Genomic DNA, 22,332 nt, shown 5'->3' with positions numbered 1-22,332 from the left:
CCTAGATTGTTCCAACTTAAAATGGAAAAAAATTATGTGGTTCGTGAGAGATGGTGTGTTGAAGGTAATTGGGCAAGCTCGGTCCTGACATTTCGGAAGCCTTGTGCGATAATCAAAGTGATGCCCCATAATTTTGTTTTGTAAAATATAATTGAGTAATTTTGATACGGTTAAATTCAAAACTTAAATGTGATAACAAAAGTCTGATATATTCACTACCACATCATGTCTTCACTCATTAGTAAGAAATTGTAACCGCTACAAACAACTTAAAAAAACATAAAAAGGTAGTGGATTACTATTTTCTAAACACGAACTTCTAGCAATTTTAACAGCAAATTCATCTATTACACTTTCATAATCAGTATAATCAAGAAATTTGTTCTTAATTGAAATTAAAGCCAAACCGTTCAATCTTTTTTGAGACATGATTGAGCGCAAATAAGATTTTAAAACGTTTATTTTTGAACAACTTCTTTCCGTTTATGCATCTCTAATAAGAACAACAACAATATTTTGTATGGTAGACAAAAAACTGGATAAGTGTTTATCATTTTTAAGAAATTTAGTATTCCATTAGCTGTACTATTTTCAACTTATAAATCTTTTTTTTAAATCCAATTCAGTGGTTAAATCATCAACATCCTTGTTTGAGATATGACTATTTTGCAACCTTTTTTCAAGATTTTTGCAACTTGCCTTTAACTCACTAGTATTCAGTGACTTCAACTTTTCTATTGTGAATAAGAAACCAAGAATGTCTTCGTGTTGTTTGTATTGTTCAAACCTTCATTCCAATGAACCAATATTTTGATCAACTATGTAGACAAAATATTGAATCATGAATCACTCTTAAGGTGAAAGTTCATGTACCGATTATGATGACCAAATGTCACACTCGTCAAAATGTCTTTTTTTTAATTCTTCTTTTATCATTTCCTCAACAAACACTGGATCAATACCTAAATTATAAGTACAACTCTCGCACAGTCCAAAGCATTCTCAAAATCCATTGTCTCAATAGTCTTTAAAGAACTAAATAAGTGCTCTTACGCTACTCAATGCATCATTAATACGCATAGTCTCATATTGAAGTTGTTTTTTCAAGCTAGTTACTTTAGCCAATATATGATATCATATAATCATACCAATTCTAAAATCAAATATGCAAAGTTCATACTTTGCTAGACAAGTAGCTTCACTTTTGATATTTATATAAGTCTCTTCATGTTCTATTATTTCACAAGCTTAGGTCAGTATTGCTTTCAATCCTAATTTTATACCTTGTAGTTAACAAATATTTTAAAGTGAGACTTTGTTTGAACAAAATATCTTTTAGAATTTATGATTAGACTTTGATTTTTTATTAAGTTTTTTAGATAAAGTGTATTTTATAAAATATGAAATCGTTTGCTAGAATTTATATTAGAAACAGATTTGTATTTTTCGTTGGATATAGACAATTTCATTAAATTGGTGATAAATATTTAAAATTCATAATTAGAATTTTGATTTTTTGATTTTCTTTGATTTTTTTCATAATTAAAATAACTTCAAGATTGCAAACAAATGTTATATTGTGTATATAACTAACCAATACGACTAATTTTTTTAATGATAAACACAAAAATTTCTTTTACAAATATATCAACACTATAACTATAAATTTGTCCCAAATTTTGGAGGCCCCCTAAAATCGGAGGCCTCGTGCGACCGCACCTCTGGCACACCCTCAGAGGCATCATTGTAATTGGGTATGGCGTAGGTATATTAGACAGGGGGAGGGGGTGTAGCAATGTCAATTTGATGATTTAACTGGTATTTTATCATGTATTCAACTTACTAGAGGTGGTGATGATTCGATTTGGAATTTAGAAGGGTCGTGTATGTTTACGGTTAAAGAAACACGTCATTATATCGATGATATAAGCCTTCCAGATGGTATTGCTGCTACTAGATGGAGCAAGTAGGTGACTAGAAAAGTTAATATTTTAATCTGAAGTGTTCTTTGGGACAAACATCTGACAATGTGGAATCTAAGCCGTAAAGGAGTTGATATAAATTCCTTGATGTGCCCGTTTTGTTCAAATTGTATAGAGAAGGTGGATCATATTTTTGGTTTTGTGATCTTTCAAATTCTATTTGAGAAGGTTTACAAATGGTACGATTTGATGTCTCCTATAATCAATCGGTTGCAACAAGTGTTTAAATGGATAAATGATTTTAATATCTCTTAAGATAAGTAGGTGGTGTTGGATGTCATTGCATGTGTGACTATTTGGGTGCTTTGGTGTCATCGAAATGACATAGTTTTTAGTGATAAAGTTCATCGTAAGAAGATGATTTTTGATAGAATAGTTAAGCATTCTTTTTTTTAGTATAGGTCTAGAAACAAAAAAGTGAGGGTTAATTGGACCAATTGGATCCCAAAACCTCTTTTATCAATTTCTTTGTAATTGGTTCTTTTAGCCTTTGGCTAGTTTATAAATTCAGCTGTTCAAAAAAAGTATATCAGTTAAAAACGTGTTTATATGAAAATAATATATTTATAACTATGAAAACGAAAAAAATAAGTATTTATAAAAAAAATGTATTTATAACTATGAAAACGTAAAAAAATATGTATTTGTACTTCTAAAAAATATAATTATACTTCTAAAAAACATAAAAATACATATTTATGCTTCTAAAAATATATTATATTTCTGAATATTTAAAGTTATATATATATATATATATATATATATATATATATATATATATATATATATATATATAGGGTCCGGTTCCGGTGATGACTCTTTTTTCGGTGAGGAATCGTAAGGACACTTAAAAAAAATTGAAAAAAATAAAAAATATGTAACATCCCGACTTCCATGTATAAGAATTATCTTTTGTATGATTTTCCAGTCGAACTCTGCGAGTTGGGTAGCCTCAACTCGGCGTGTTGAGGAATGTTTTGGCCGCGGGATATAATGAAGCAACTCTGCGAGTTGAGGAGCCTCAACTCGACGAGTTGGCAGATGGGAAGGAAACCCTAATTTTTAGGGTGTTGCACCCTTTTAAATGTAACGCCCCGATTCTGAGGTATTGTTTAAATAAGATTTATTGGGTGAAGCTCTACTCGACGAGTTGGTTGACCTACTCGTCGAGTAGCAGCGGGGTGGGATCGCGTGTTAAGTGACCTACTCGACGAGTCCATATTGGGACTCGGCGAGTAGGAGCTGGCAGATGAAACCCTAAATCTCGGGGTTTTGCACCCTATTTAAGGAAGCATAAGCCTCCTTTGGCCTCTTTGCAGTCCTTTGAGAGCTCAGAGAACCCTAATTCGTGTGGTGTTTCATTCTTGTGTGTGTAAAGCTTTGGAGAGGAGATCTTGTGAGGAAAGAAGCTTGGGGAAAACAAAAGGGCTAGGAGCAAGGAAGTGTGGGAGATCAGAAATCTACCTCAAATAGCATCATTTGGAGGTATCAAGTCGTCATCTTTTCTCCTTTTTCTTTCTAGACCTCTTTTGGTTGAGATCTAGGGTTTTTATGGTTTGGTTGAGATGGTAATGTGGGATATGAGCTATATCTGAAGTTGTAACTTCAGATTTGTAACCTTCTTGGGTTCTGGAGTCATAAAGCTTTGATTTTGGTCGAGAATGAGGCCCTCCTTGTGCATAAAGCCCCATTAAGAACTTAGTTTTGGCATTAAGAGCCTTATTAGTCATGCATGCACGTAAAGTTTGCAACTTTACGTGAAAAGCATGCCCTAGAAGCTTGGATCTGTGATTTGGAGCCACTGCATGGCTCAAAACAAGTCTGTATGGAAAAAGGACTGAATGGACTCGGCGAGTCGCAAGGTTGACTCGGCGAGTCACATGAAGATGGCCGTGAACTCGACGAGTTGGATGAACAACTCGGTGAGTCCGATGAAGATCACCATAAGACTCGACGAGTTGAAGAACAACTCGGCGAGTCGGATGAGTTTTCCCTAGGATATGTATGCGTGTGTGCCCGTCGAGTGGCAAGGAGGAAACTCGACGGGTGGCCTTAGAGTTTGAACGGTAATCGAAGGAACTCGACGAGTCACCCCGATGACTCGGCGAGTGGAATGTGCTTCGAGGAACTCGACGAGTAGCCAAGGGTACTCGGCGAGTTGGGGGTCAACATGGACTGTTGACCTTGACTGAGGACTTTGACCTTGACCAGGGATTGACTGGTGGGTTATGGAGTACCTTATAGATTTAAGGACTTATGAGTATATTGTACTATGGTCATAGGTGGTGGAGCCTGTGTCAAGTGATACGAGAATTGGAGTTTACCTTTCGAGTCGGCATCTGCGAGGTGAGTTATCCTCACTATATCGATAGGGTCTACGCCACCAAGGCCGGCCCTTTTAGTTGTTATTGTTATGGTATGCTACATATGGTTTGGTCTGCTAGATCGGAATCAGGGTAGACAGTATGTTATGCTTTATGATCCGTAAGGATTGGTATGTTAGTGACCTGTTAGGTCGGTACTCTAGTTACGAGAGGATTCTATGGTTGATGATCAGTATGACAGATATGTTTGATGTTTGTATATGCCAGTATATGATAGTTATGCGAACTTGGTTATTTGCTTATTGGTTGGGTTGAGGCGGTCCTGCTTTGTGCTGAACGCCAACATACCCTTTGAGCGGTCCGGGGAGACTGCAGGCCCTCGAGGCGGACCAGTCATGCCGAAGGCTCGGGATAGATTTTGATAGACTGTAGGCCCGGTAGGGCGGTCCAGTCAGGCCGATGGCGCAGTATGCATGAATAGATTCAGATAGACTGTAGGCCCGGTAGGGCGGACCAGTCAGGCCGATGGCCAGTATGCATGATTGATTGATTGATTGTTACTGATATGGTATTGTCAGTGTGGTATTGGTATTTTGGGGGTAGCTCACTAAGCCCTCGGGCTTACAGTTTTCAGTTTATTGTTTCAGGTACTTCAGGAGATCGTGGCAAGGCGAAGGCGTGACCGTACCGCTCCTCATCCTTATGTTATGATTTTGGGACACTCTGATGGATATTGATTTGAAAACATTTTGTAAACAATACTATTTGACTTTTATTTGTGATTTAAAAAGTTTGAATTTGGCGTGAAATTTTTGGACGTTACATTAAAGGCCTTAAGTCCCTTGGCTGGCCTCCTTACCAGCGTCTTCTGTCCAGAAACCCTAAATTCGAGTATCATCTTCCATAGATGAGTGTGTGAGCTTGTGGAGAGCTTTGAGTGTTGATTTTTGGTACTCTTTTAAAGGAGCCTTGAAGTGAAGGTGTCTAGCTTGGTGGAAAGGCTTTAGATCCAAAACTTCCCTACTTATTGCAATCTCTTTGAGGTACAAAGCTTATACCTTGCTTCTTCATTGATTAGATCTCTTTTTTTGGGGTTTTATCTTGATTATTGGGTTCTTTGATGGATTGTCCAATGATTTGAGTGTTTCATGGGTTGTCATTTTAGATCTGGCCATTTTGTGGCCTCATTTGGCTTGAAGTTGCAAGCTTTATGAGGATTTTGGTGTCATGCATGCATTAAGTCAGTTCTTAAGTCCATTTTAAGCTTAAGAGCTTCATTTAGACATGCATGAACGTAAAGTTGGCAACGTTACGTAGTTTTCCAACTCAAGGAAGTCAGATCTAGGTTTTGGGGTCATGTCCTTATGGATTAAGTGCTTATTGTATTAAGTTGTTGGGTTTTGAACGGACTCGGCGAGTTTATTGATAAACTCGGCGAGTTGGATCGGTTTTTCCCGACTTTGCAGTTAAATGGAAAAAACACGGCGAGTTGAAGGAACAACTCGGCGAGTTGGGTCAATTGTGACATCCCCATTTTCACAGCCATAAAAGACCGATTTTGTTTATGCTTTATAATAAAATCAGAGTAACTTTTTAAACAAAGTGTTGCGGAATTCGTTCCCAAAAATATAGATAAGAATTTATTAAATCATTTCCGAAGAAATGTATTTTCATTACATTACATTACAAAACTCGAGATGTCATCATCAATACAGATCAAAAGCATAAACCAAAAGCAACATAGGTCTTACAACATTTTTATTTATTTCTACTGGCCTATAATACATAACATCTCATCAAATCATCCAACTATGCTCTTGTGTCACTACATGTGAAACAAAAATTGATTGGGTCAGGCTGGGAGCCTGGTGAGCATACAGGGTTTTCAACCCACAATAAATAAGTTTATTATTTTCAACAATCATTCAACCCGATTACCCGTTCCCATTATCCTCACTTTACGTCCCTAAAGCATCTATTATAAGGGACCTATCCTAATGAATTTCATTGGGATGGACACTACTGCTAAGGGGATTTCTCAGCCATATAGGTCCATAAGGCAACCATGAGGGGGATGGAGTACACCGGTGAACACATCGTTCACAAACACCTACAGGTTGCGAGAATGCTAGCGTTCCACTGGACTTCCTAGAAAAGTCTGTGGTCGTCATCCATACTCCGCTAGATGACTGGAACATCGTCAACACCGAGGCCTCTCATCATTTTATTTCATCACACACCAACTATTTCATCTACCCATGTTTTACCCAACATATTTGTAGATATAAAATACATATACAGTTCAGATCTGAAAAACGAAGTTTAAATCTTTCATACAGCATAAATCTCAAAGTATAATATATATATATATATATATATATATATACAATTTAGATCTGAAAAGTTTAGATCTGAAGTGAGAAAGTTTAGATCTGAAGGAAAAAGTTCAGATCTGAAAAGAAAGAGGTTTAGATCTTTCATCCAGCATAGATCTCAGGTAAACAAATAATATATACACATAGCATGTAATTTATATAAAATACTTCATATCTATATGTAAGATTAAAGTAACTATACACTCACTTGATAAGGTAGTGATTCGGACAGCGCTTCGCTTCTTAAAATAATCTCATTTGACGAAACCGGGAGGTTTGCTTGAAAACTGGGCTCTGCGGGGGCAGAGTTTCTAAACCGAAAAAAACTCTTTTTCTCGGAGCCTTTGGGGGCTCCGGGGTTTCTTCTAGTGCTAGGGAGGTTCCCTAGGCTTTGGGGGTGTTTGGGAGGTTTAGAGAGAGAGTAGAGAGAGAAAGAATATGTAAAAGATGTGAGAAGAATGGCTACCTTTGCATGTTATTTATAGGGAAGTCTGGCCTTCGGTGCGCAGGGCGTTCCTGCGAGGGGCACAACGCGTTCCTGAGCACACGGCGTTCCCTCGTGCGCAGGGCGCTCGTACGAACAGGTGTCCGACTTAGGGTGGGGTGACGTGGAGCACCCGAGACCTAGCCTTCCGACGCAGCGCACTCCTTCCCTCTGCGCATGGCGTTCCTCGGCCAGACTCGCATTTTGCCATCCCGACTTCAAAAATTTATAACTTTCGCATACGAGCTCCGTTTTCGAAGTTCTTTATATCCACGCGTAGGTGGGACTGTACTCTATAACTTTCATTTAAACTCCGTTGGCTAATTTTGAATCTATTTTTAAAGTTATATTTTTAACAGGCCAGGACAGGAAAAGTCTGTTAAAAGTTCATAACTTCTTCATCTGACGTCCGTTTTTGTCTGTATTTTTACCGTTGGACTACTATTAACGAGACCTTCGATTCTTGTTTAGGTTGTGTCGGCCGAAAACCGTTCGATCTACTATTCGAACTCTGGGCTGTGTACTGTTGATCCGAAACTTGGAAAAATCATAACTACCTCATACGAAGTCAGATTTGGGCGTTCTTTTTATGCACGCTCTCGGTTTAACGTATGCTATGACTTTCGTTTAGATCGCTAAGGCTAAAAAGCACTTTATCGTAAAATCACTTTTTACGTCACGCAGTGTCGTGCCGGTTCTGTCGCGAAAGTTCGACATGTCATAACTTCTTCGTTATAAGTCGGATTTCGGCGTTCTTTATATCTCCGTAATCCTTGTCACGACCAATACAACTTTATTCATAGATATCGGGTTTATCTAACATTTTATTTTAGACGCTTATTTTTATTATATCTTTACAAACAAGTATATAATCTCATAAAATCACATAATTCACATAATATTCAAGTAATTCATCTTTATTACTTTAAAATAGGTTACAATGGTTGATCTTGACTATTACATCATCGAATTAATGTTTAGCCTCGAAACACGGGCGTTACATCAACTCAGGTCGTTGACCTTGACTTTTTGACTTTTGTCTTTGACCAAGTTGTCCTAAAGGGGAACTTGAGGTAACCTGAATTGTAATAAAGGAAATTATGGGCTTATGATAAGACTCATATGAGGTTAGGCCTAATTTGGAAAATTGGGCCACTAGTGGGCCTTTATGGATCTTTTGGTTTTGGACCTTTTGGTTAATGGAATTAGGCCTCAGTTTTGGTTCATGTTGGGTCAGGGGTAAAATGGTCATTTTACCCTAAATATAGATGGTGGGACTTAGAATGAAACCCAATTGCTAACTGGGTGTTATTTTGATTTGATAGATCGGAGGTGTCGTCGGGGCAGCAGCTAAGGATTCTTGCAGTGAACTTCAATATTCGAGGTGAGTTTTCCTCACTGTACTTTCGGGTCGAAGGCACCAAGGCCCACCCATTGGTTGGATAACCTGATATTGTTGATATGCTGAGTAGGGAATGGATATGCATGCTAGTCTTGATATACTATTCTGGTAGATCAGTAGGACTACATGTGATTATGTCTGCATGATTATCTGTATATGGTTGTTATCTGTTGACATATTATGTTGGGTTGAGGTTGTACTGCTTCGTGTTGTAGCCAACAAACCCTGGAGCATTCCAAATATGAGATGAGGGACGGGTAGCGCATGCCAAACTCATACTGAGGGCTCATTTGAAGGGTTTTGAGCATTCTAACACTCCTATGGTGTACATGCAACCCTAGAAACCTTGGATCTATGTTTTCTCTAAAATACATGCAAATAATAATTTTCCAAGGTTTACATCCTAACTAGCATGTTATGGGGCACTTGAATCATAAAACACTAGTAGAATTACATATCTTTTAGTAGTGGTTGATTACCTGGAGTTTGAGAGCCTAGCACCAATAATGTGGATGCCTCAAATGGAAGTCACAAATCACCACAAACATTGGAAACTTGAGAGAGTAGTAGCACACTTCTAGTAATCGGCCACACCTTAGTTCTCACACACACTAGTGCCATTTTACGTGCCAAGGACCCCTTTATATAGTGTGGTGGATTAGGGTTACATTCATGTAAACCCTAATACCCATGACCTTTTTGATCCATAAGATCCATGGGTTAAAACTCCATGGACTTTCCATGCAAGCCTAGCCCATTCTAAATAAGCATTAGCCCACACTATATAAATACAAGAGCCATATTTAATTAGTCACCCTTTTGATCACCAAATTAATTCTAAATTAATTTTAGATCATTACTAATTAAATAATATGATTTCATATTAATATATTAGAACTTATAATATATTAATAAATCATAACTTATACTATTCTCAAAAGATTATCCATATAAATTGTTCGGGTGAAGTGCAACCCAAATGGACCATGCCAGGTCGGGTCAAGTACATCTCAAATATAGTTATGGACTTAGACACCTTATCCAACATCAATAACATTCCAGATACGAGCTGAGGACCCGGTTGGTATGCCAGACTCGTACTGAGGGCTCAAGGGTATTGGAGCAATCAAGATACGAGCTGAGGGTCGGGTAGGGCATGCCAGACTCATACTGAGGGCTCAGTAGCATTCCAGATACGAGGTGAGGACCCGGTTGGTATGCCAGACTCATACTGAAGGTTGAACATTGGAATTCCAGTCCGAGGACTGACTAGGTTGGAGTAAGCCAGACATAAGCTGTGGGCCCCGGGGGCAAGCCAGACTTATGCTGTGGGCTCAAGAGCAGGCCAAATATGAGCTGTGGGCATGTTAGGCAAGTTAGACTCATACTGTGGGCTCAGGGGTAATCCGGTCTATTAGCTGTGGACCCAATACATGTTATTTGTATATGTTATCCGTTTGTGTGTTGGTACTTTGGGGGAACTCACTAAGCTTTGTGCTTACAATTTTTGGTTATGGTTTCGGGTGTTTCAGAGAATCGTGGCAAGACAAAGGCGTGACCGTACACATTCTGATTTTTCTGTCATTGATCTTGGGAGGCACTATTTTTTAAATAATGTTTTGAAGAACACTAATTTTGTAAACACTTTTATTAGTCAATGAGTTGTTTTGAAAGTTTTTAATTGGTTGAAATTTTGGGACGTTTAAAAAAATACAAATCATAAAATCGAACATAGTACTATATTGGAGAGAAAAGAAAATTGGAAATTTTTTTTGGATCATTAAAATTGAATCATGGATCATAAAAATGATCCATGATTCAATTTTAATGATCCAAAATTTGTTTCCTAATTTTTTTTCTCCAATATACTACTATGCTTGATTTTATGATTTGTATATTTTTTTTCAATTTTTTAAGGTGTCTTCACGAATCCTCACCGAAAAAAGAGTGCTCACATGATGTTGTTATATATATATATATATATATATATATATATATATATATATATATATATATATATATATATATATCAAGGTTGCAGAAAACGCTAGACGTTGGCTAGGCGGTAGACTGGGGTCTAGGGATTAATCGGTTAGACGGGGATTAATCGGAGGATTAATTATTAAAAAATTAATTCAAAAATTTATAAATCTAACTTTAATACTAAGAATATAAGTAAATAAGCATAAAAGTTTAATAATAATTTAATAAGTTTAACAAGCACAACCATTTATCATACAAAATATGCATAAAAGTTTAATAATAAGTTTAACAATCACACAAAATCATCATCCAACAAGTCCATAAAAGTTAAAAATAAGTTGGGATGTTATTCGGGTTGGAACCAAATCGAACCGACCCGAACCCGAATAATCCGATGACTGAATAAGGGTAATTGCATAAACCGAAAACCGAACCGATTAACCAATACGGGTTCAGTTCGGTTCAGTTATTACCCGAATAACATGTACAAGATGATTGAGGACCTAATATAACCGAAAAAACCGAGTAAACCGTATTAGGATTCTATAGCCCGAATAACACGAATAACAGAATAACAATGTACTTTTATACATCAACATAAAACATTTAAAGACTTACATAACACAATAACACATTGAAAGAATAACATTTACATAGTAGATTAGCATAATGAGAATTAATTTCTTACTTGAGTTTTTCGAGTTAGAGCCTAATTTTCAATGACTAGACAAAGTAGGAATTCGTGAATCCTTAAAGACAATAGGAATGGTCGATTTTTGAAAGTCTGAAACAAGAGGAATGATCGACAAAAGTGATTTCGAGTTTGGAAATAGTTGAGAAGATTGGTCGATTTTGAAACGACAAGAACAAGCGTAGGGTTTTCTTTTCTTTTATGAACGACGATGACAAAAGTGTGAATCATGATTTTGATTTATGTCGATAGGTGATGAGGAATGCTTATTCGGGTCGGGTATTTAGAACCGAATAAGCTCTTATTTGGTTAACCCGGACCAAATAACCGAAAACCGAATAAGCATAATATAGATACCCGAAACCCGAATCAAATTGTTTATTCGGGTCTAATTCGGTTGAAAAAAACTTTATTTTTTATGAACATTTCGGAAATTAATCGAAAGTTTTTTCAAAAAGATATTTTATACAAAAACAGGAAAAAAATTAACATTACATATTTTGATAAGTCTAAAATGAACCATTCCTTAAAAAAATAAGTATCTTTTGCAAAAACAAAAAAATTAGTCATTTTGATTTAATTTATAGTGTAGCCATTTTTGTTAGGGAATATCAATATCACTTAAATTTTATTGGACAAACTAAATAAATTTGGATTATAATCTAGTTTAGTAAATAATGTAAATCAATAAATCGTGTTACTGTAGGAATATATGGAACGCATATGTAGGCGTATATATATGTATGCAAAATGCAAATATATAGAAATATAATATGATAGATACAGCAAGACTCTCTATACACATCAAATCATCAATCATCGGAGAAGCTTCTTGTTGATAAAAGCAGCGTGTAAAAACCCCTGACGACGAATCGTTTGGGGTTCAAGTCCAAACACCCCTTCTTTGTATACATTTTTGTCGTATATAAGAGAAACCGAGGGAAAGTAGAGCAACTCGTACGAAACTGAGTAATCATCAGAATCCAAATTGTTGATTCCTTGTCTCTTAGGTAATACATCAGTTTTTAATTCTTGATTTGAATATTGTACTGGTTAATTTTTGTGAAATTGATCGGTTTTCCTCTGATTAGGGAACGGATCTGGTTCTCCTCCGACACCCCTTGCTCCGCCTCCGGTTCTCCTTGCTCTGCCGTCGCCGCCGTCGACGACTGATCAGGTATGAGCTTTTCTGCCTCTCTTCATTCTCCTCTTTCGTTTCTCTTTTCTTCTGCCCCTCTCAATCTAATATTATTTTGGGTCCTCCCCATCGATGAAATGACATTCATGCCATTATTCTTTCCCTCTGCACATCCAATTCTGGAGTATGAACTTTAGTTCAAACTCCATTAATGGTGAAATCCCATCTACCATTTTGTCAATTAAAAACCTAGGTGGTGTTGATTTCTCACGGGAGTGTACCAGATCTAAAGGGGTTTTTAGAATCTCAAAGTTATTGATTTTTGTAGTAATCGTTTGGGTCCAAAATACCCTTCTTTGAGTTGCAATCAATTCAGTGGAGTATTGTTTCAGTCTCAAACTTTTTTCAAACATTTGACCTCTTTTATTTTATTCAAAAAGGTTCATTAACTTTTAAGTGCTTGGTAATTGGTATTGTAGGTAACTAGGTATTGTTTAATCAAGCAAAGATCTGAACAACTTCTTACTTTATCTGTGAAGTTCTTGTTAAATATGAGTCAAATCACAGTGTAGATTTTTGGGAAATAAGACATGTTGAATGGAGGATTCTCTTGTAAAAAACTGGTTTTTAATATTGCCTGTAACAGTTTCTTTAATGACAGAAATCTCCCTTTAGAGCCTGCATAACTATATGTACAGAAAGTATTCTTGTAAAGTTTCTTTTTTGAATGTCTAAAAACTAGATACAATTTCATGTGACATATAGGGCTGATAACCTCTTTGTTTATGTCATACCCATTGAGAGCCTTTCTGGAATTTGATTCCATATCCAGCAAACAAACCCATCTTATTTACGCAACAACAAGTGTCGGTAATTGTATATATTTGGCTTTTTCACATTAACTCTTGAAGATTTCTTTCCTAACCAATTCCAACTCATGACACTCATCTTCAACAAACATGATGAATGCGTGTCAATTTTAATATAACACCCGTCAATCGAAGCATCGATATATTTGTCTTGAATATAGCAATATCATCATAGTTGATGACATAATAGCCTTGAAACAGGTGTTGCGTGAATATTCATCTTTCTTAGTTTATCACCTTAAATAGAAGGGATTTGATTCGAGTCGCTTTCCATGTATGCAATCAGATCAAATTCTCTCCTTTTCAGATTCTAATAGTTTTCTTCTTCTACAGTCAAATCTTCTCAATATGAAGGCTCTCATTCTTGTTGGTGGATTTGGAACTCGTTTGAGGCCATTAACTCTCAGTGTCCCAAAACCACTTGTTGATTTTGGCAACAAACCCATGATCCTGCATCAGGTACATACATATTCACAAGAACCTTTTTTCATTATATTAAATTATTTATGATTGTTTTCAGATTGAGGCTCTGAAGGCTATAGGAGTTACTGAAGTGGTTCTTGCCATCAATTACCAACCAGAGGTAAAGTTTGAATCTTTTTTTCTTCTTTTTCATTTTTTCATCTGTGCATATTCAATTATTCATAACAAATTGCAACATGAAATCATTAATGCAGGTGATGCTTAACTTCTTGAAAGATTTTGAAACCAAACTTGGGATAAAGATCTCATGTTCACAAGAAACCGAGCCCTTAGGAACTGCGGGCCCACTAGCCCTAGCCCGGGACAAACTACTGGATGATTCGGGTGAACCCTTTTTTGTTCTCAACAGTGATGTCATCAGTGAATACCCTTTGAAACAAATGATTGCATTTCACAAATCCCATGGTGGAGAAGCTTCAATTATGGTAACCAAAGTGGATGAGCCTTCAAAATACGGTGTTGTAGTCATGGAAGAATCAACCGGGTTAGTCGAAAAATTCGTTGAAAAACCAAAAGTTTTCGTGGGTAACAAAATCAATGCTGGAATTTACCTTTTAAACCCTTCTGTTCTTGACCGAATCCAATTAAAACCCACTTCAATCGAAAAAGAAACTTTCCCGAAAATCGCATCTGAAAAGCTTCTATACGCGATGGTTTTACCGGGTTTCTGGATGGATATTGGACAACCAAAAGATTACATTACAGGTTTAAGACTTTATCTAGATTCTTTGAGAAAGAATACACCAGCTAAGTTAGCATTCGGGCCCCACATTGTGGGTAATGTTTTGGTTCATGAAAGTGCTAAGATTGGTGACGGGTGTTTGATCGGGCCCGATGTAGCCATCGGGCCCGGGTGCGTGGTGGAGTCTGGGGTCAGACTCTCGCGTTGCACTGTCATGCGTGGGGTCCGCATCAAGAAACATGCGTGTATTTCGAGTAGTATTATTGGGTGGCACTCGACAGTTGGACAGTGGGCCCGGGTTGAGAACATGACGATTCTTGGAGAGGATGTGCATGTGTGTGATGAGGTGTATAGTAATGGAGGTGTGGTTTTGCCTCATAAGGAAATTAAGGTGAGTATCTTGAAGCCGGAGATAGTGATGTGAAGATTGTGGAGATATAAATATTTTAAATATTATATATTTAGTTGGTGTTTTTATTTAAAGGTTTAGTTTTTATGATGTGTTTGTGTTTGTGTTTGTTCGAGTGTGTTTTTGAATTTTCATGTGTAAAAGTGATAAAGGAGTGAATGTTAGAGATTAGAAGATTGGAAGGTCAAGTGTTTAAAGGGTCTGTACTTTTTGTTATGAATAAAACAATGTTGTTTTTATTTGTTGGTGCAATCTTTATGTTGTAAATATAAATAAGTCGATTTGTTTCGGTGCAAATGATGGGGCTTTTATTTATGTAAGAAGTAAAAAACCCAAAATCCTTTTTCTTTAAAATTACATACCATGCTACGAGTAATTAGATCTGTCACTAAAAAACCAATAATAAGAATAAAATTGAAATATAAACGTGATGAATGGATAAATTGTATAGAAATTGGATAATTTATATGGGTCCCAATAGAATAGATTACAAATCTTGCGAAAGATACAATAACGTGGGTGGCCTATGTACTTGAGGTGGCTCTGATTCAGCCAAAAAAAAAAATCCCTCACTTGCTAAAATGAAATCATTTTATGTATTAGAAAATAAATGTACTACCTAACCTAAGGGCAATATGGGGATTTGGGCACCAGCTCCTTCTAAATCCTAATATACAAAATAAATGTTAAGCCTTTCACGTTTTGAAGAGTGAGAACTACAATTTACCTACAAACATTACTTAAAAAGAAAATAAAATTTTGGAAAATATACAAAGAGCATATTTGGCAATAAGTTTTTTATTATTATTATTTTTTATTTTTTTAATGAGCCTAAAATTTTCATTTGAAAACAAAAAACTCTTTAAAATATTTTTTAGAACTTTTATGTTTTATATGTTTTATGTAATGGTATATATTTTAAAATTTAGGTCATCGAACATTTTTATCTAAACAAAAGCTAGAATTTTCTATTCAAACTTTTCAATTTACAGCCATAATTACCTGTTACCATCTTTTTTTTTTTGGTCAATTTTTTGTTTCTAGAAGGATCCAACACCAAATAGGCAAATATCCACTCAATAACCACGTGGGATGAGTGAGTTCCAACATGTTCTATTTTCATTATGCATTTTATACACAACATTCCCACATACCCCACATTCCTTTTCACTTTATGAGCATGTGGGGTTAAGTTTTCCTAACGCTGGATTCGGCATCCACTGGGCAAATTCGATTGGACTCGGTAAACACCGCGCCGTGAACTCGGCCTAACCCGGCAGCTGCTTACCGAGTATCTTTTCCGCTCTCACCCATACATCTCATCCTCTCTTCTTCGTTCTTCCACTCCCTTTGTTTGGCATGGACTTTGGTAGAGATGAAGAAGGCTGAGATCCTAACATAACATGTGAAAATTATGTTTTTTCAGTATTACATTACCGAAGAAAAAGAAAAATGTATGTGTGTGTATTAATCTATTTTTTCCACTCTCTCTTCTTCATCTTCTTGACACCATTCTCTCTCTTTTCTTTTTCATGTTAAATCCAAAAACATCTTATGTGAAACTTAGATAAAGTTTATGAGGGCATGACAAGATGACACCATTCTCTTCCACCTAAATATCTTTGTTTGTTTACATTTAGTCTTATAAAAAATTTTATGTTTTGATTTGATGTTATATCTTCTATAAATATAAATATCTATAAAAAAAAAAAAAAAATATATCCTCTAGACACCATATGCCGAGCACACTCGGGGCAATCAAAACCCTGGTTCAAAGAGACGTTTTTGTCAAGAATAAGCTTGATAAATCTCTAGACAACCATCTAAAAATTTTGATTACTTATATAGGAAACTAGGCGAATCTCCGCATGTTGCACAAGAAATAAATACAAAGTTAAAATATTGAATTTATATGCTATTCATAATAACTTGAAGTCTTGGGTCATAAGATGTTTTAAGTTCTAAGCAGAGACCAGCCCATAAATTATTTTAATAGGGATCAAAATGGAACATATCCTATATAATTAATACTTGAATAAAAATTTAAATACGATTAATTAATATTTAACTAAAAATACAATGGACATTCAACTCAAAATGAAGACTTTTATTCTTAAATTGTGTATTATTTTTAACTATTCTTTAGCAAATTAACAAAAAAATAATTTATTAGGCTAACTTTAAATCATAAGGGAACTGATTTATATTAATAAGCTCGAAATCTAAAATGTAAGAAAAAAATAAACATAGTGATAATAATATTAAGTTTAGTTATTTGAAACAAATTAAAATAACTAAAATATATGAATTTCATTAATACGAAGCTAACTTAAAAGATATGTTAAATTTTGAGCTAACTATATTTGAAAATATTATTCATAAAGTTTAATATGAAGCTAATCTACATGGTGAACAGGACTTTGATCTCATTGGCTGTTTTTTTGTTTTTATTTTTTATTTTTTTGATATGCCTGTAATTTTCTTTTGTTTAATGGTCTGCCCCTTTCGTGTCCTTCGTTTGGGAGCCCCTGTACACGTGGTGCCGTCGGAATCTGCTCCACTCCTCATCCTTCCACGTTTTCTTCACCGCTTTCTCTATCCCTTCTCAAAGAATAATCATCGCCTCCCCCGTCCAAGGACGGAGAGAGTATTGTCGCCGGCAGCAGTCACGTCCATGTAAGTTTCTGATTTCTTGCACGATTTACGTTCTAATCAACTGTTCGTATTTCTATTTGGGTACGATTTTAAGAATATCAACGTCTGATGTGTTGGTGGTGTCTGATTTTGGGTGTTGCGTGTTTTGATGGTTGACGTCCCACACCTCATCTCCACCTTTTTAATTTTATCCGTACTCATTATCCATCGCCTTATTCTTCCATCGACTTCACCTCTACTCGCCCTATTCATCCATCGACTTCACTTCCGTGTATAACAACCCTAAATTCGATCAATCATCGTCTCCGGTTGATACGTGTTCTGTTTTAGGGCTTTTCAAGAGGAACCCGGGTAAGTATTTACCGACGAAGTGAGCAGGAGGGAAAGCATTTACCGATGACATACCAACTGCAAGAGAGGAGGTGGGGCCACTTCAGAATCGTCGTCGACGGTGAAAAACTCATGGTCTCTCTCTCTCTCTCTCTCTCTCTCTCTCTCTCTCTCTCTCTGTGTCGCTTACTCTCTCTCTCTCTACATGGATTTTGTTTCTTTTTCTTTTCTTCTCGCAGACAACCATCTCTAAATTTAATTTGTTTGTAAAAAGGATTGTAGGGATCCAGAGGGAAGATGGACTGCGTTTCAGAGGGAAGATCGACTACGACAGGAGCGAAAAACAACTGAATGAAGGTCGACAATCCATGAGGTTCGTTTTCAATGTTTTTTTTTTTTTTGGATTTCAAGAGTCCTAAAACCCTAATATTCAACAAATTATCAAGAGAAACAAAAGAAATCAGATGCAAAGCCGTGAACCCAATTTTTAGCGATACAAACTCAAAAGTCAAAAGGCAACATTGTCATCTTTTTTTGTCAAAGGAGTAGAATAAGCTAAAAAATATTTGAATACCATTCCAGACGAAGTAAATAATTTCAAAGTTTTTGTCTCCCTTATAAACTGTTAGTCCAGTAAAAAAATCCAAAAAGATGAGGCAAATGGGGAAAAGATGTCTGATCTGAAATTCATTCCTGTTCTTTTTAAGATATATTTATCCACTCCTGCTCACAGACAAAAATAAAATGAGGACTCAAGAACTCGAGGAGCTGCTTCATGTGGTCGGATGCTTCCTTCAAAAGGGGTAATATAGTCGATTATCAACTATAAGTTTTTATATTATGTGTATAAATTATAATACTTTTTTTTCTTTGATTACAGATTTGAGGAAATGTCAACAAACAATTACGTTGAAAGCATGTAGCTTTATTATTCTTCAGTTTAGTTACTTCAGGGGTATATTTGTCAACTTTTGCCAACAAATTATTTTCCAATAGTTTTGCTGACCTTTATAAACCATAAACTGAAGTTGATGGTTGGTTTTTGAGTTTTGTGAAGGTCAGAACTCCCCCTATTGAAACCGGAATTGATAATCGATATCAGCGTTCAAGGTTGGGCCTTCATATTTTCAAGGTCTCTTGGCATCTTCTTTTAGTTTTAAATTCCAACCACTATTATTGTTAGTTAACATATCTGTTGTTATATTTTTTTGCAGCCCAGATGCATCCTAATATAATACACATGCCTTTGTTTGTTGCAAATCTGAAAATGGTTAAAATGTTAAATACATGTAACTAACAAAGCTTATGTTTTTTGTTTTTCAGATTTGGCCACTTCCCACCCTTCTTCACTGATTCTAATCCATCACTACACTCTGTGTTTTGATGTGTTTTGAATCCTGGTGTAAAATCTTCCATGTCTGTTATATCTTCTATTAGAGTTAGTTGTTGGTGTATGTTTCAATATGTTACCATCTTCTATCAGCACGAAATTACACAGAAAAACAACAAAAAACCACCGGTTAGTAATTCTTATTAGTTTCTTATGTTGATTAGTTTTTTTATATGTTGATAAAAGCAATGTGGTTTTATATAATTCTGACTATTTTCTATTCCCAAAAAGCTATGAAAAAAAGAGTTTCCGGTTTCGTTTTTTCACAATATAATATTCAATATATAACTTAAATGGTGAAAAGGGGTAAAAAGTTTGACTTTGGTTAGTTGTTGGTAGCTTCCTCTACCTCAAAGAAATTGAAATTCGGTAGATAGTATCAATTAGGCTACAAAAAAAGGTGCAACGTGTAAGAAGTGCAACTCTATTTCCATATCTAGATTTTTTTCACATTTCCTTATTGATTCTTGATTAAAGTGTCTGTCCCTATGTAATCTCCCAGAAGTGACAAAATGGTCTAAACCAATCTTTTATATAGGTGTTTTCTGATTTGGCTATGTTACTTGCTGAGCTGGGTGTGTTGCTTAGTTTTCCTGATGTGGCAGCAGATGTTTTAGAGGAATGTGCAAAGCTTGGTGCAGTTGAATCAGTCAAGGTAGCATTGACTTTTTAATTTTTTTTTCTAATGTTTATTTTAGTTACTAACATAAGCACTGTACTTTATTACCCTTATGTAAATTATTATATATTAGTATGGTTGTTTTTGTATTGTAGGTTTGTGAAAAACATCCGCAAAGGTTAGTTTTGGTAAGATTTAAGAGCAAGCAAGATGCACGAAAGTTTATTGAATTCATGAATCGAAGATGGTAGTTTTTTTATTTTATAAATAATGTGTGTATTTGGTTTTGAGTGTTTTTTTTTTCATTTCCTTCATAGGCATTGTACTTTCAATATCTTTCCTACTATAGCATTGTACTTTTATTTTGGCATGCTTTGGTCAGGTTGGGCTTAGGGATGGACATTGCTTTAATGTTCACTCTAATATGATTTTGCAGAAGTTGAACTGTGAGAATAAAGCTATCAAGACTTGGTATTTAGATCATTTGTACGTCCAGTGTGGGATAACAGTAGTAAGAAGATTTGTTTCACTAAAATATTTGTCTTAATATCCCTTTGTAGAGACTTCGATGGCTTCTAATCCCCGCAAAGCGGGGAATCTTCACTAGTTTAAATGATATGTTAACTAATATTGAATTTAATGACAAAAACAAAGTAAAACTTCAAATATCTAAAATCAAAGTAGAAACATTAACAAAACTAAAAACTAAAATTATATAATAATTTTTTTAGACACCTTAAGGGTTAATATAATGAAATTTGATGCCAATTATTTACTTTTTAAACGATAATGAGGATAATGAGAATGTTAGAAGCATAAAAAAAATTTAAACATTAAAGAAAAATAATAATAGTGAAAATTAAACCCATATAGTCATTAACTTTTTGATATTGGGAAATGAACTTAATAAGGTAATTAACTTTTTGGTTTGTTCATATCTAGATAACTATTTTTTTTTGTATACATCTAGGTAACGAACTTTTTGGAAGTGTTCACATACGACCATTATGACCGGCTGTAGCAGGTTACATCCGGTCATAACCGGTCATCATGGTCATATGTGAACACTTCCAAAAAGTTCGTTACCTAGATGTGTACAAAAAAAAGATTGTTACCCAGATATGAACATACCGAAAAGATAAAAGTAAATTGTAAGTCCCCAAATATGTCTGTGTATCAATCAGATCCAATTGATGGTGCGGAATCCCAATCAATTGGATGATGTCAGATCAAATAGAAAAGAAGGAGAAGAAGAATAATATGAATCTTGAATGATATGATTAGAATTAAGTTCCTTACATAAGATTCACACACACAAAATGCTCTCTTCTCTCTAGATTCTCTCTTCTCACGTTCATCAATCTATTCCTCACACCCCTCACCCCTATATATACTCGACTGGCAGCAAACTGGATTTACGGCCGTAAACGGAGTTTACGGTCGTAAACACCCATTGGGCCGTAAACAGGGTTTACGGTCGTAAACCTGTTTACGGCCGTAAACACTACCTGGCCGTAAACCTGACCGTAAACACATATAATATTACAGAAAAATACAATCAACTAGAAAAGCAAAGTATAAATCATATTTTTGACCCAACAATCTCCCCCTTGGTTTATAGCTTTCTTTTCTTTTTTTAAATTGACCCAACAAGCTCCCCCTAAAAAGTAGCTGGCTTTTCTTGTTAATCTTCATTGGGAGCTTTGGCTTCAGCTTTAATCTTCGATATCTTCATGACTTCAAGATGAACATATGAATCTTCAATGAATGACTTCATCTTGAGCAGTTGGGCTTTTCTTCAGAATTTGGCTTTGAACGCACGTTGGGTGAGGAGGCTTTTTGATAAGATTCTTGAAAGATAGCGCTTTCAGCTTGAGAATCTTCAGAGAGAACATCAGAGAGAACTAATCTTCTGGATCACTTTAGCAGGTACAACGATAGCAGCAGACTGATTGAGGAGGCTTCAATGCAATCCGTCACATAATCTTCAATTTCTGCTTCACCTTGCTTCTGGGGTTGAACGATTGAATGTTGAAAGAATAATCTTCACTTCTCTATCCTTCGAATGAGAATTCTTCGATGCTCACGGATGAAGCCTTGGCTCAGAAATCTTCGACACAAACTCCATGAGTTTCATCTTCACCTGAATTCACTTTTCAAGACAAAACAAAACTAAAAGAAAATTTTAGCACACAATATTTTTGGATTTTTCATATTTTCTGAAAAAGAAATAAAACAGAAATAACAATATTTTTGGATTTTCAATTTTCTGATTTTTGTTTGGTTTTTTAAAATTTTTAATTCTCCCCTAATATTTAAATTAGAAGAAACTATGAACAAATTTAACAAAAATAAAATGATATCTAACTTTAAGAGTGATTTGGGATCAAAGTTTTTAAACAGCCTTTATCCACTTGTCGGTACCTTTTATCTTCACGTCTTTGTCTGGTCGATCGCCGGTATTGTGGTCCACTTAAACACGAAAAATTATGACAAAATTAGGACATACTATTAAT

General features: G+C 35.5%; 2 protein-coding genes across 4 annotated transcripts; both read left to right on the top strand.

The window, feature by feature from the left end:
- Positions 1-11,999: 11,999 nt before the first annotated feature.
- LOC145161257 (mannose-1-phosphate guanylyltransferase 1) lies at positions 12,000-15,061 on the top strand. Its single transcript, XM_079080757.1, has 5 exons — positions 12,000-12,251; positions 12,333-12,418; positions 13,582-13,707; positions 13,769-13,831; positions 13,926-15,061. The coding sequence occupies exons 3-5, from the start codon at positions 13,597-13,599 to the stop codon at positions 14,835-14,837; spliced, it is 1,086 nt and encodes a 361-aa protein (XP_078936883.1). The 5' UTR covers positions 12,000-12,251; positions 12,333-12,418; positions 13,582-13,596; the 3' UTR covers positions 14,838-15,061.
- A 2,242-nt stretch (positions 15,062-17,303) lies between these two features.
- LOC145157056 (uncharacterized) lies at positions 17,304-20,299 on the top strand. 3 transcript variants are annotated; one of them, XM_079076204.1, is made up of 9 exons: positions 17,304-17,498; positions 17,808-17,942; positions 18,090-18,180; positions 18,541-18,610; positions 18,688-18,762; positions 18,865-18,939; positions 19,131-19,326; positions 19,736-19,852; positions 19,972-20,299. In XM_079076204.1, the coding sequence occupies exons 7-9, from the start codon at positions 19,222-19,224 to the stop codon at positions 20,065-20,067; spliced, it is 318 nt and encodes a 105-aa protein (XP_078932330.1). In that variant the 5' UTR covers positions 17,304-17,498; positions 17,808-17,942; positions 18,090-18,180; positions 18,541-18,610; positions 18,688-18,762; positions 18,865-18,939; positions 19,131-19,221; the 3' UTR covers positions 20,068-20,299. The 3 variants fall into 3 exon arrangements, with proteins under 3 accessions (XP_078932330.1, XP_078932331.1, XP_078932329.1); XM_079076205.1 differs by having other exon boundaries at positions 18,082-18,180; positions 18,870-18,939; XM_079076203.1 differs by having other exon boundaries at positions 18,082-18,180.
- The last annotated feature ends 2,033 nt before the right edge of the window (positions 20,300-22,332 follow it).

Source organism: Lactuca virosa, chromosome 2 (genome assembly GCF_052849685.1).
Source record: "Lactuca virosa cultivar CGN04683 chromosome 2, Lactuca_virosa_CGN04683_v6, whole genome shotgun sequence".
Taxonomy (NCBI): Eukaryota; Viridiplantae; Streptophyta; class Magnoliopsida; order Asterales; family Asteraceae; genus Lactuca; species Lactuca virosa.
Note: the sequence above shows the minus strand (reverse complement) of the source record. Positions and strands in the feature narration are given on the sequence as shown.